This window comes from Tachypleus tridentatus, chromosome 10 (assembly GCF_004210375.1).
Source record: "Tachypleus tridentatus isolate NWPU-2018 chromosome 10, ASM421037v1, whole genome shotgun sequence".
NCBI classification, from domain to species: domain Eukaryota; kingdom Metazoa; phylum Arthropoda; class Merostomata; order Xiphosura; family Limulidae; genus Tachypleus; species Tachypleus tridentatus.
In genome coordinates this window covers 76,713,584-76,727,393 of record NC_134834.1, presented here as the reverse complement: position 1 = coordinate 76,727,393, position 13,810 = coordinate 76,713,584, and the positions used below count along the sequence as shown (strand labels likewise).

At 33.8% G+C, this 13,810-nt stretch overlaps 1 protein-coding gene across 6 annotated transcripts in view; it reads left to right on the top strand.

Annotated features, from left to right (window-relative positions):
- Positions 1–4,218, top strand: part of LOC143229630 (ras-related protein Rab-32B-like) — a 38,923-nt gene extending 34,705 nt beyond the window's left edge. For 3 of the 6 annotated variants that reach the window (XR_013015966.1, XM_076462222.1, XM_076462221.1), the window contains one exon: positions 486–4,218. Coding sequence is in view for 4 of the 6 variants with exons in the window: in XM_076462221.1 (XP_076318336.1) it covers positions 486–616 (131 nt within the window). In the remaining 2 variants the exon portion in view is untranslated. Of the gene's footprint in view, positions 1–461 lie in introns of all 6 variants that reach the window. The other 3 variants (XR_013015967.1, XM_076462220.1, XM_076462223.1) reach the window with 3 other exon arrangements.
- Positions 4,219–13,810: the final 9,592 nt, after the last annotated feature.

Genomic DNA, 13,810 nt, shown 5'->3' with positions numbered 1-13,810 from the left:
GTATCATTGTAATCTTTTCAACTAAACTGTTTTATCTTGAATAACAGGTTTTTTACCAATTTCAATTTAAAGTTAACAACCAAACTGTTTCTTCTGGATTATTCTGAGTTTTCACATTTGAGAAAAAGAAATTCATGCTTAGTTTTTATTTACTGTATTTGTTGAAGTGTATTCTTTGAAAGTTAATTGTTGCATCTATTTATTATGCATAAACATTTATGTTTATTATATTGAAAATATGTAATATTTCATTTCTCTTAGAATTTTCAGCATCTTGTCAGACAATTTTTATTAACAAAAATAATTTACATTTTAAAAAAATAAATATTTTTGTTGGCTAGTCATACTGTTGTCTGAACTTTTTTCTTTTAAAAGTTGCTGTAACATGTTTCTTATTGACTTCACTTTTTTGGCAAATGGTTTTAAGTGATCTCTTACTAATTTGTTTTTTCACTCATTAGTAGTGAAACTTTTGTCTATTGCAGATCAAGCTATTGAGTATCTCGTCGAAAAGATCGTTTCTCAGAGATCTGATCACAACAAACCAAACAGAGATAATCTCATTAGTCTTGCTTATAAACCCAATTATAAAAAGTTGAAATGTTGTGGGACTTGAAAAAAATCATTTCTTGTGTATTTGACTGTCTTCAGAGATGGAAAGCTGTATAATGATTGTCAACAAGTTTGTAGACTTTACTGAAAGCTGCTCACAAGATTCTCTGTTAGATTCATACCTAATAGGTTGTTGGTTGTAAAGTTCAAGAGCTGTTTGCTAACTTGAAATACATATCTATCTTAAAGATTTCAAATGTGTATATAATGGTTGATAATTATCTTTCATATGTATTCATGAAGATTGGAATTAATTTTGGTGAAACAGATAACTTTTGTGTGTGTTTTTTTTAAACTACTACTGTTAGATATTGTCTCAAGACTTTAAAACTGAATGTGAATTAAAGCAAGTTTCCATGCTATAAATATAATAAGATTTTATTATTATATTGAGAATGTTGATAGACCTCATAAAACTTGGATCAATTCAATATGCAAGTTACTTGATTATTACAGTTATTATGATCAGTAAATTCCCTTTCTTAGATTATGAAAAACTCAGTGTGATTCCAAAATTTAAAATGTTAGCCTGTTTCTTTACAGCTGGTCCAAAACTGTATAGTTTGTTTTAGAACTTTTTGTCGGTTTTAATAATATATTTATTTTAGTTAATAAATACTAATTACAAAGAAGTTAAGCATGGTGGCTTGAGGTTTTGCATGTGTAATAAATGTAAAACTAAAAATATATAGTTTTGAGTTTTTATTTCTTTGTAAACTGCAGTCTAGTCTTGAAAGATACTATACTAAAACATTTTCTGACTACACTATATACAAGTTCATGTCAATGTACCTTTATATAGTTAACTTCTCTGGAAGTTACAGTGTACTTTTATATTTTAAAGCCTCTACAGTAACACTGTAGGCACTGGTAAGATATTTTAATGCACAAAGTGCTTTTACAAAAATACTTTCATTGCTCACGGTACTTTCATAGAAATATTTTTATGCTATTTTTACTTAGATTATTATCTGTTGTTTTTTAATAGCACCTAGTTTTAATATAAATGAAGTTCAAATGTATGTATCAACAGAAACATGTTGAATTTATTTTGTATGTACTTAATTTCTTGTTGTGTACACTTTAAAACAAATCATATAGTATTACTGTGCCTTCTATGAATGTACAGAAGCCTAAAGCATGCTGGCATGCTTAAGTGTCATATTACTATATTTATCATAAGGTTCCTAGAATTTTATTTTTATTAATGAAGAGCTGTAAAGGTTAGAGACTGTTCTGCTTGTATTTTTAAGCTTTAAATGAATTTTCTATCATATATAAATTAAGTTCAAAATAATGGAATTTCTTCTCACAGTTGGCAGAACTAATGTGAAATGTTCCCTAATAATCTAATATGTAAATTTGAGATAGTATAAAACATCATTAAATATTTATAAACACATTGAATGTACTAGTTCTTGATATTTCATTCTATATGAAAAGAACACATTCTTCCTTTTCATTGTTGGTTTTTTCTTTGTTATGTTTGTTTTAGACAGAACATCTAATTTTAATCTTTATTAACAAGTTAATATAATTTTACATTCTTTGATTCTAACATACAGCTTTTAGTAGCAGTATTATTTCAGATATATATGTAAATACTAAACTAACAACTCTACCAAATATGGTAGATGAAATGTACAGAAAATTTAAATATCCACCCTTTTGTTTTTTCTTCCAAAGATGCTCCATATAAACGTAATATTTTTAATTAATTGTTTTCAAAAACAACTTTGTTCTTCAATGCCTTTACATGTTTATTTGACATGCAGTAAAGATCCAAGTACCTTTTTATACAGTACAGTTGAGTTTGTAGCAGCTTTTGGAAAAAGAAAAAAGCTAATTAAGTTATCTAATCACCAACAAAGTTATCATTAATAATTCATCTTTAAAGTTTAATGATTTTACCCAATCAGAAAAAACAGTTTTTAAATGAAATTTTGAATCTGAATTAAAAACTTCACTGAAAGAAAGACCAAATGATAGGTATATACCATATGCAGAATAAAAATTTAAACTTGAATATAAGTCTGAATTTTAAATTATTACTGAAATTCAGATTTTCATATGAAATATTTATTTAATTAGCTTCTATCTTTACAAGATAAAGCAGCTTATTTTATTAGTTAATTGGTTAATGTTGCTTGTTTTTAATGGAACATTGTATTCTGTATATTGTAGCTCTTTGTAAATTAATCTTTAAAATTGGAAGATCCGTAATTAATATTTGAGGTCCTTTTAAAATATTTTACAGTTTCAAATGTGCATTTTGTTTACTTTCTAAAGGCATAAAAAGAAGAGCTGTAATGATGCACTTGTGTGTGTGTATAATATTCTTATATATTGATCTGTTCTTAATCGTATTTTAGCTTATAAATTTACAATTGATACAGAGATATTACTACTATATTTTTTCAAAGTAATACAACTTAAAATTAGTAACTTGTAAAAGCCTTTCTAAGAGCTCAATCTACTAAAATATATGGAAAAATTTAGTTGCATTGTATATAACTTGTATTATTTAAATGACTGCAGTAGACTAAGTTAAGAAACTGATAATTAATATTAATGTATCCATGCTGGTTTAATAATTTACTTGATAATCAAGTTCAGTTCAACTGGTTACTTTTTGTGTTACTGGACACTATCATTGTTATTAAACTTAAGTATTGTTTAGCTTTTATGTACCAACTCTTTATTTTTTATTGTGTGGCTTTATTAATAAACTATTTTAATGTAACTTGCACTTTTCTTTACACTTTGATGGTCCAAACATGAGAATCAAAGTGTTAGTGGTTATATTTATTTGACAGTCAAATTCCATCATTTAGTTAGAGTAGCCAAAGAGTTTGTGGTGGGTTGTGTTGACTAGCTGCTTTCAGTGTAGTCTGTCATTCAAATTAGAAACTGCTTGTAATGATTGCCAAATTAAGTAAATAGTTCATTTATACAACTTCTGAGGAAGAAAAGGAACCATTTTCTGTAATTTTGTGAAATATAACTAACATAGTTTTATCTTTACCAAAATGTAAATACTTTTCCCATTCCATTGTATTGGTAATTTTTATTGTCAACTTTCCAGATCATTGTCAATCCTGTTTAGCAAAGAGCACCATTTAATTGTTTGCTTTTGTAATAATTTTGAGCATTTAAATCACAATTTCAAAAATGAAAGTATAGCTAACTGTTCAGATTATTTGTAATTTTTAATTTTAGCAGTTCCATTTTAAACAAGTTTCATTGTGCATTGAGCAACATATGCTAAATAATTTCTGCTCTAAAGTTAATCAGTAATACATCTTTAGATACACTAGATTTAGATGTATTTTGACAAATAAATCTTGTATTTCAAAAACAAAAGTAAAAGATTTATGTATAAGAATATTCTTGTCTTTGCATTATGCATATTGTCATTGGAACGTAAACATGCCTGACAAGAAAAATGTGATTAGATTTTATAAATCAGTGTCTTTCAGATAACTTAGTTAAGATCTTTTCCTAACATTTTGAAATCATATAATGTGCCTTCCTATTTTTTCATTAGCACTTCCGTTGTATTATGAATGTTTTAGATAATAAAAATATTACTTAGAATGTATTAAATATATGTTTACCCAGTTATGGAAATTCATCATTAATTTTGCTCAAGAACTTTGCTGTTGCAAATTCCTTAATTAAATAAAAAGTTATATTTCTTTGGTTGTACAAGACAATTTAATCCTTTATATTTTTGTTAAGTATTAACGAATTAAAGATACCTATGTTTCTGCTCATTTTTTTTATATAATACTTTAAGATTTCCCACAGTTGATCATGAAATGCTTTTGGGTTTCTATGTCTTGTGTCCCGTCGCTGTAAAATCGTGCTCTGCATTTCGGGGCCTCCCGTAGTTGCTTTATGAGGATGATAATAAAACCTCAATATTCAGTCAAATATCAGTAATCCAGTAGTTGACAATGGGTGATTATGACCTCTAGTTTGTAAGGTGAAATTAGGTATGCCTAGCGCAGATAGCTCGTATGTGGCTTTGCATGAATTTCCAATGCAGATACTTTCCTAACTTGTTGATGGATAAGTGTTAATAAAATAACATCTAGTTGGCATAACTGAATTTGCATAATCTCGAAATATTTGCAGCCAGAAAATATAAGTGTATAATTTTTAGGCCATGAACCAAATCATTAAGAACCTATCACGTAAAGGAACAACTAAAAAGAAAATAGACAGTCGGTACTACAAATTAAAATATGGGAACATTTTTGTACCTGGGTGGAGGGATACACTTGCTGTCAGATTTTAACCTTTCACTTTGCAATTAATTTTCATAGTGATTCCCAATAAGTGTCAATTATACACCAAAAAATAAAAGTATGAATTTTTGTATTTTTTTAATATTAAAAGAAACTGTACTTTCTACATCTAAAAGAGATACTCATTGAAAACCGTATTGGATAATGAAAAATAATAATTTAAACAAAAAAATGAGAAAAGCTAGAAGTGTTCTCCATTAAATAGCATAAATATAGTTAAAACTAGGCCAATAAGAGTCCAAAATCATTAAAAATATAAAGAAGCTTGTGTAGATTCTATGTGTGTTCCTACAAAGATGGCAATATTATAAAGAAGCATATGAACATTCAGGTTAGCAGCGTAGAACACAGATAGCAGCACGCACGCAAGCAGGTTTGACGATTGTTTCAAGTACAGGGGGATATTTCTGCACGTCGAAGTAGAAGGGGGCTTTTTTTGGTAGCTGTGGGGTAAATGTTTATTCAGAGATATTCGAACTACGCAGCGAAAGTGTTAAATAAAACTAAAGTTAAGAGTGGATGTGGGTGAACAAGCAAAGCATGTATTATACCGAAGCATATCGTTCATCTGCACCAAATTACCGGAAGAATCGGTAAGCAAAAAAAGAAGAGAGAAAAAAAATATTCGAAACGAACCGCTGGAAACCTTTCAGTCGAGCTTGTTACTTGGGCAGAACCTAGTGTCGAGCTTGTTACTTGGGCAGAACCTAGAGTCGAGCTTGTTACTTGGGCAGAACCTAGAGTCGAGCTTGTTACTTGGGCAGAACCTAGAGTCGAGCTTGTTACTTGGGCAGAACCTAGAGTCGAGCTTGTTACTTGGGCAGAACCTAGAGTCGAGCTTGTTACTTGGGCAGAACCTAGAGTCGAGCTTATTACTTGGGCTGAGCCTAGAGTCGAGCTTGTTACTTGGGCAGAACCTAGTGTCGAGCTTGTTACTTGGGCAGAACATAGTGTCGAGCTTGTTACTTGGGCAGAACCTAGAGTCGAGCTTGTTACTTGGGCAGAACCTAGTGTCGAGCTTGTTACTTGGGCAGAACCTAGTGTCGAGCTTGTTACTTGGGCAGAACCTAGAGTCGAGCTTATTACTTGGGCAGAACCTAGAGTCGAGCTTGTTACTTGGGCAGAACCTAGAGTCGAGCTTATTACTTGGGCTGAGCCTAGAGTCGAGCTTGTTACTTGGGCTGAGCCTAGAGTCGAGCTTGTTACTTGGGCTGAGCCTAGAGTCGAGCTTGTTACTTGGGCAGAACCTAGAGTCGAGCTTATTACTTGGGCTGAGCCTAGAGTCGAGCTTGTTACTTGGGCAGAACCTAGAGTCGAGCTTATTACTTGGGCTGAGCCTAGAGTCGAGCTTGTTACTTGGGCAGAACCTAGTGTCGAGCTTGTTACTTGGGCAGAACATAGTGTCGAGCTTGTTACTTGGGCAGAACCTAGAGTCGAGCTTGTTACTTGGGCAGAACCTAGTGTCGAGCTTGTTACTTGGGCAGAACCTAGAGTCGAGCTTGTTACTTGGGCAGAACCTAGAGTCGAGCTTATTACTTGGGCTGAGCCTAGAGTCGAGCTTGTTACTTGGGCAGAACCTAGTGTCGAGCTTGTTACTTGGGCTGAACCTAGAGTCGAGCTATATATGAACAAGTTCTCGTTTTGAGATCCTATTCCAATTAAAATTCTCCACACACATTCATCTGTGAGCGCATGTTGGTAAATGCTGTCGTTTCTTTCCAATCTTAATATAAATTCTTATTGCTGGTTGGTCATCTTCTCTCTGTTAAGTAGTTCAAAAGTTAGACTGATATATCCGAATCCTAGAGTTCTCTGATGTGGCCATTTAACCCACGTTTCTTTAATGTTCTGCTCGTGTTGAAAATCTCGTTTCCTAAAGTTGTCGCCATGAGCTAGTTAATTATTTGTACATTTAAGATAATGAAACAGAGATATGGATCAGTAAATACTAAAGTTATAAGAATAATTTACGTTTGCCATAAAAATTCTAGTAAAATACTCGTAACCCAACGTGTTTTTCTTTTTATTTCTTGTAACCACTTTTTTTACCTAGTGCCCTCTCCTTCATAGTGGCTTGTTGGCAAGTCCGAAGGCGTATAACGCTAAAAACCGTGGTGAGCAGAGCACATATAGTCCATTTTGTTACTTTGCACTTAACAACAAACCAACTATAGCATTCCATTTATAACTTCTACGTATGCCCCTGTAATATATATATATATATATGTGTGTGTGTGCGTGCGCGCGCGCGCGTTCGCATTTGTGTGTAGCTTTAATTTCATTTCTCTCGTGAGACTTGCTAATAGTCTGAACCCGATTGGAGGGGAACCCTCGCTTTTGTGTAGATCCTATTTCAACAGCTGTTTCTGGTACTGGGATCAATTTTACTATTCCCATAGTGTAGTTTGTTTCCTAGATATGAAAATGCTGTTGGTTTATCCCCCTTCTCCTTTGTTTAAATGTTGAGATTAATATAACTATTGTGTTAACTTCATTAGAAATGTGACTTCTCTGAAGTTTAGTACAATAAGACGAAAATTGTCACACGGCAGAATCAAGAATGTTAGAACAGTGAACAAAACCAACAGCAGCAACTACAAAAAACACAGCTCCCTCTACAGACGTGATAAAAAAGTACCCAACATTAATCAGATGATTGTTGCATTTGGGCCTGGCATGGCCAAGCGTGTTAAGGCGTGCGACTCGTAATCTGAGGGTCGCGGGTACGCATCCCCTTCGCGCCAAACATGCTCGCCCTTTCAGCCGTGGGGGCGTTATAATGTGACGGTCAGTCCCACTATTCGTTGGTAAAAGAGTAGCCCAAGAGTGGGTGGTGATGACTAGCTGCCTTCCCTCTAGTCTTACACTGCTAAATTAGGGACGGCTAGCACAGATAGCCCACGAGTAGCTTTGTTCGAAATTTAAAGTAAAAATTGTTGTATTTTGTTTTGTTTTTACCTGTACATATACAAATCATTATCTTGTATTGCGTAAACGTTGTTGTTGTTTTTGTATATTTATTTATATTATTTTATCTCGATAGATATATGCGCCGATTACGAGATAAAAATGTTTAATAATCAATGTATCTGCTATTTAAGTACAACGTTCATTAGATGTTATGATTGTTACGTACGTCTCGTATAACGACGTTCTTACTGCTGCAGAATGAATGTTTATCATTCTGATCTCGTCAAGGACACCTCCATTGGACTAACAACGTTTCGTCGTGTAACGAAAGAAGAGAGGTATGAATATTCCCCCAATGTCCAACTACAAACTGATCACGTTCAGAACCTACGAAACAACCGACGTGCACTGCATCTGGCAGTATAGATAATCCACTCTTTAGATTCGACCCAACGGAATAGATTGTTTGTCTCAGGAGGCGAAAAAATTTGCTCAACACAAACACTGAAAGTAACACAATAATCAACATCGTGTTTAGCGTTCACTACAAAAATTTAGCTCACCGTACATTCGACTCGTTGCGTTAAGAGTTGGGGAAATGCTGTACGGGTCTCGGGTAAGTAAATTTTGAAAGAGAAACGTGTACTAAGTAAACGAATAAGAATCGTTTGTAATTAAGTACAAAGTTACACACTGGGCTATCTGTGCTCTGCCCACCGCGATTATCGAAACCCGATTTCTAGCACTAAGTCTGCAGATATACCGTCAGGGCATTAAAACAGATGGGGGAAAGTGGTTTTGATTTAATTACATTAGTATAATTGAAAGTGTGAATTAAACTGTGGTGAACTTTCCATTCAAATTCATACTTGTTTTGTGAAACTGATACACAAGTTATAAAGCCATAAAGTAGTTAAACATCAGGCCCGGCATGGCCAAGCGTGTTAAGGCGTGCGACTGGTAATCTGAGTGTCGCGGGTTCGCATCCCCTTCGCGCTAAACATGCTCGCCCTTTCAGCCGTGGGGGCATTATAATGTGACGGTCAATCCCACTATTCGTTGGTAAAAGAGTAGACCAAGAGTTGACGGTGGGTGGTGATGACTAGCTTCCCTCCCTCTAGTCTTACACTGCTAAATTAGGGACGGCTAGCACAGATAGCCCTCGAGTAGCTTTGTGCGAAATTCAAAAACAAACAAGTTCAAACATTAAGGAACCGTTTATAAATGAGGTGGCAAGACAACAAAAATAAAACTTTGTTTACGATCTATACTGATTGCCTTGATTTATCGAAAACGAATGTCAGAATTATGAATTAATCATAACTCTTTGAAGTATTCGTGTTTTATTATTCGAAGTAAAAGAAAATTCAGAACATTGTAATTCAGGAAAATTTTGTATTGAAAAGTTTAGAAATGGTTATTTTGTTTGTGAATTTCGCGCAAAAGACTATTTGTGTTAGCAAGTCATAATTTAGCAGTGAAAGAGTAGAAGGAAGGCAGTTAGTCATATCACCCACCGCCATCTCTTTGGGTACTCACTGTTTACCAACGAATAGTGGGGCTGTCCGTCACATTATAACGCCCCCATGGGTGAACAAGCATGCATGTTTGGTGGAACGGGGATTCGAACCCGCGACTCTCAAATTACGAGTCGAGTACCTTAACCACCTGGTCATACCGGCCATATTTATTATTTATGTTTTTAATTTATTTACGGAGGCATTAGTGTTAAACAAAACGACTACTTTTAGAAGTTTGTTTTCTTTTTAAGAGTGTTTCTAGGTTTACATACGGCATATTAAAGTAATAAAATACTTCGTAATGTTTCCGTTTGGGATTAGTTCTTTTAAGTTACAACATATAGTGTAGAATATCAGTAAGTTTGTTTGAACATTGGTCAAAGGCCGAGACCATAAATGAGGTCAGTATATGGAAAAACAACATCAGTCGAAGTTCTACAAGTTAGAAAGGCGGGGTTTGATACACACTGGAACCCTGATATAATAAGGTTCTTTCAAAAGCTAATTGCCAGAAAAATATAAAATTACACATAAACTGACTTATAAAAAAAATCAAACATCTGATCTAAAATTCAAATAGCCTTTGCGTAAATCATTCTATGGGTATCAATACAATTACATGTTGCTCTATTCTACATTTGACCCTATTTATACAAAGAAAAACGGCATTCTGTTACTATTTGGAAATTTCATTGGCTAAGCCTCGCGAATAATCACGAAACTGTCGTCTCATTGACTGATTCTAAATGTAACCGGTTGTTTATTATCAAATACTTGTTATGACCAGTTAGTTACGGCGCTCGACTCTCATTCTGAGGGTAGCTGGTTCGAATTCCACCCCACCAAACATGCTCGCCCTTACAATTGTTGGGGCGTTATAGGAGACGGTTAATCCCACTATGCATTGGTAAAAGATTAGACCAAGAGCTGGCAATGGGTGGTGATTGCTAGTTGCCTTCCCTTTAGTCTTACACTGCTAAATTATGGACGGCTAGTTCAGATGGACCTAGTAAAAAAATTATTATTACAACGAAATGAACACTAATGTAGAATGAAGAGTTGAATGTATATTTCCTTTTGAATGACACTTTAAAATATTTTCACCCTTGAAAAAGCGTATGTCGTTTGTTTTCAATTTCACGCAAAGTTACTCGAGGGTTATCTGCGCTAGCCATCCCTAATTTAGCAGCATAAGACTAGAGAAAAGGCAGCAAGTCATCATCACCCTCCACCAACTCTTGGGCTTCTCTTTTACCAACGAATAGTGGGATTGACCGTCACATTATAACACCCTTACGGCTGAAAGAACGAGCATGTGTGGTGTGACGGGGATTCGAACTCGCGACCCTCGGATTACACTGCTAAATTAAGGACGGCTAGCGCAGATAGCCCTAGAGTAGCTTTGCGCGAAATTCAAAACAAACAAACAATCAAGTTGTGTTTACAAAAGGCAACAGCTATCTCATGAAATATTTTGTCAATTTGACTCTACGACCATCTCAATGTGTGTGTGTTTTCTTATAGTAAAGCTACATCTGCTTATTTGCTGTGTCAACCGAATGGAATCGAAACTCCTATTTTAATTGATTCTCCCAATGGGTAAAAATAAATGTTTGTACAAATTAGAGGTTTTCTCCCTTAAATATGTTATTTGGAATAGTCGTTAGCGTATGTAATCAAAGAAATGTAAGATTCCACATCAGGACCCCCTTTTGGCTTACTTAAAAATTGCAGTAATTAAAGGATTCTTCCTAATGTTCTTATTTTATGCAAACATCTTAAGAAATCATTTTCCTCCTCTATCATCAAAATTACTCTTTAAGTGAAATGAACATTTATATATTACTGTATTAATACAGATTGTTTTATCTTTTTAATTTGTATATTTGTCTTCGTTTGATGTCTGTGCTCAATTTATTCTTTTCGGAACAGTTTTGAAAATATATTCCTGCTGCTACTTTTGACTGCTTGTTAGATATCAGTATACTTTAATACATCATTGTCATTTATGATGTTTGCTCTATGCTACCTAGTTACAAGAACTTCAGAATTGGATATTCTTCGATAAATAACCACGGGAAACTTAGAAGCATACAGGTCATTGTAGATTATCGAATCTTGTTTTGTTGGTTAACTTACTTCTATTTACAAACAAAGGTTCATCAAAAGCAAATAATTTTTTTCATGATGAAGATAATCAACAACGTGCTGCTTTGTATAAGCTGGTAGTCCATTATTTTACTTACTGGTTATCTTTAACTCTCTAACGGGCGTTTTACTTTTATTTTTTTATTTTTAAAAAATGCACCTGCGGTATCTCATTATGTTTAAATAACATGGCGAAGCAGCAGAATTAAATATGTTTGAAGATTATTCTATTTCTTTGTTTTCTCCATACATTACTGTTAGTTTTGAATCCCACTGAGAAGATCAGTCAAAGACCAAAAGTGCAACTGGCTTGACATTCATGTCAGCTCTAATAAATGTGTCGGAAAGAAGTGGGTATATAATTAAAAAAATATGATTTAACAACACACCATCGTGTAATTTTGTATATTAATTATTAAGGGATATGAGAGTATTTTAGTTAACAAAGACACTAACTGTTAGAAATGTTATTTGCTGCCAAGAAGTAACATTCTGTTGTAAAATGGCCGGCATGACCAGGTGGTTAAGGAGCTCGACTCGTAATATTAGTGTCGCGGGTTCGAATCCCCGTCACACCAAACATGCTCGCTCTTTCAACCGTGGGGGCGTTACAATGTGCAGTCAATCCCAGTATTTGTTTGCAAAAGAGTAGCCTAAGAGTTGGCAGTGGGTGGTGCCTTCCCTCTGGTCTTACACTGCAAAATTAGGGACGGCTAGCGCAGATAGCCCTGGTGTAGCTCTGCGCGAAATTCAAAACAAACCAATTTATTGTAAGCGTTTTGCTAATAACTTCTCCGCTGGCAAGATACACTTATTGTTAAAAGTCCATAGTTGCAAGTGAAGTACTAGAAGTTTTTAATTATCGATAATAAATCTACTGTTAGAAGTAGTTAACTAATAAGAAGCAGACCCTTATTCTACAGTAAGTTTTAAACTGGCCAAAAAGAAAGTAACTGTTGTTAAAAGTTCTTAACTGGCAAAAAAGAATACATCTGTTTTTATCAGTTTCCGAGAAGTTTATTTTAAAAGCTGCAAATTTACAACTGTATTTATTATTACTATATGCGTGTGTGTGTTCGTTTATAAAAGGAACGTTGATATATTGCAAAATTTCAAATTCATTCTTTTTTTCTCTTATGTGCATCTAATGTGTACCTGTTCTCCACCCAGTCATTCTGCCCTATCACGAGAATACAAATGTATAGAATATGATTTATCCAATGAACATACTTGAGCTCCAACATGATGACACGTGCGTGCAATTCGTTCTTTGTTTTATTCAATCGTATCAGGAACACGGTTTCACAGTGAAATTGATCACAAGTTTCATCTGAAAGAGATTCGATAAAACGCACATGTGGAGAGAAAAACGAGTGTATGGTTTAGTCAGTATTCTGTATTCTGTTGCGTCATCGCATGTTTAATTGGGAATATGTAACACGTGGATTTAGCACGCTATAATGTGGGGCTGGAAATACAATGTACCTGCAAGCTATTTAATGTGATACGTAACAGTCGTTTGTGATTTTAAAAAAAGTGAAACCAACTGCACGCATGTATCGTATCACAAAGTCTTGTATTGTCGAAGTTTGTTTGCACTTTTTATGAATTGTTTTGAAGTTATTCCTTAAACCCACATTTCTTTCTTTAATATCTTACATGATAGATTACTGTTTATGAAGAGATATCCTATAAAGATAAATCATTGCTCAAATTTTTAGATAAGTATTTTACTCCTTTCTGAAAGTTTTACAGATTCGTAAACCACTTATAACGAGTTATTTCTAAAAGCATTTTCGAGTAACTCGAAAACCGAATTGGTTGACTAGATGTTTTAAAACTGTGTACAAAATGAAATGACCTTTGGAAAACATCATGGAGATTTTGATTGACTACTGCGGACTTTGATGTGATGTATTTTTATTAAATGTTTGTCATAAAAAAATAAAATAACTTCCAAATTAATTGATTTCATCACATTCTTCTCTTTATTATAATATCTGAAGAAACATACCTCACTGGCAGATTTTCAGTGTTGAGATTTATTATGTAGCTCACTGGACGATATATGCCAAATGTCTTTAGTGTTTTATAATCAGTAGCATAACTTCTTAAAGATTTAATATATAACTAAATAAATCATGCCAGATTTGTATCCAGAAACTGTTTGTGATGATAGGATTTTTCTTTAAGATACTTACTTGTTTGATTGTACGTTTATTTGTTTTCCAGAGAGTGAAAGTTCAAAAAAAGAGAAAGGTTGTGTCCTGTTTACTAGAACGAAAAAGACAAAATATTGATCAGGTG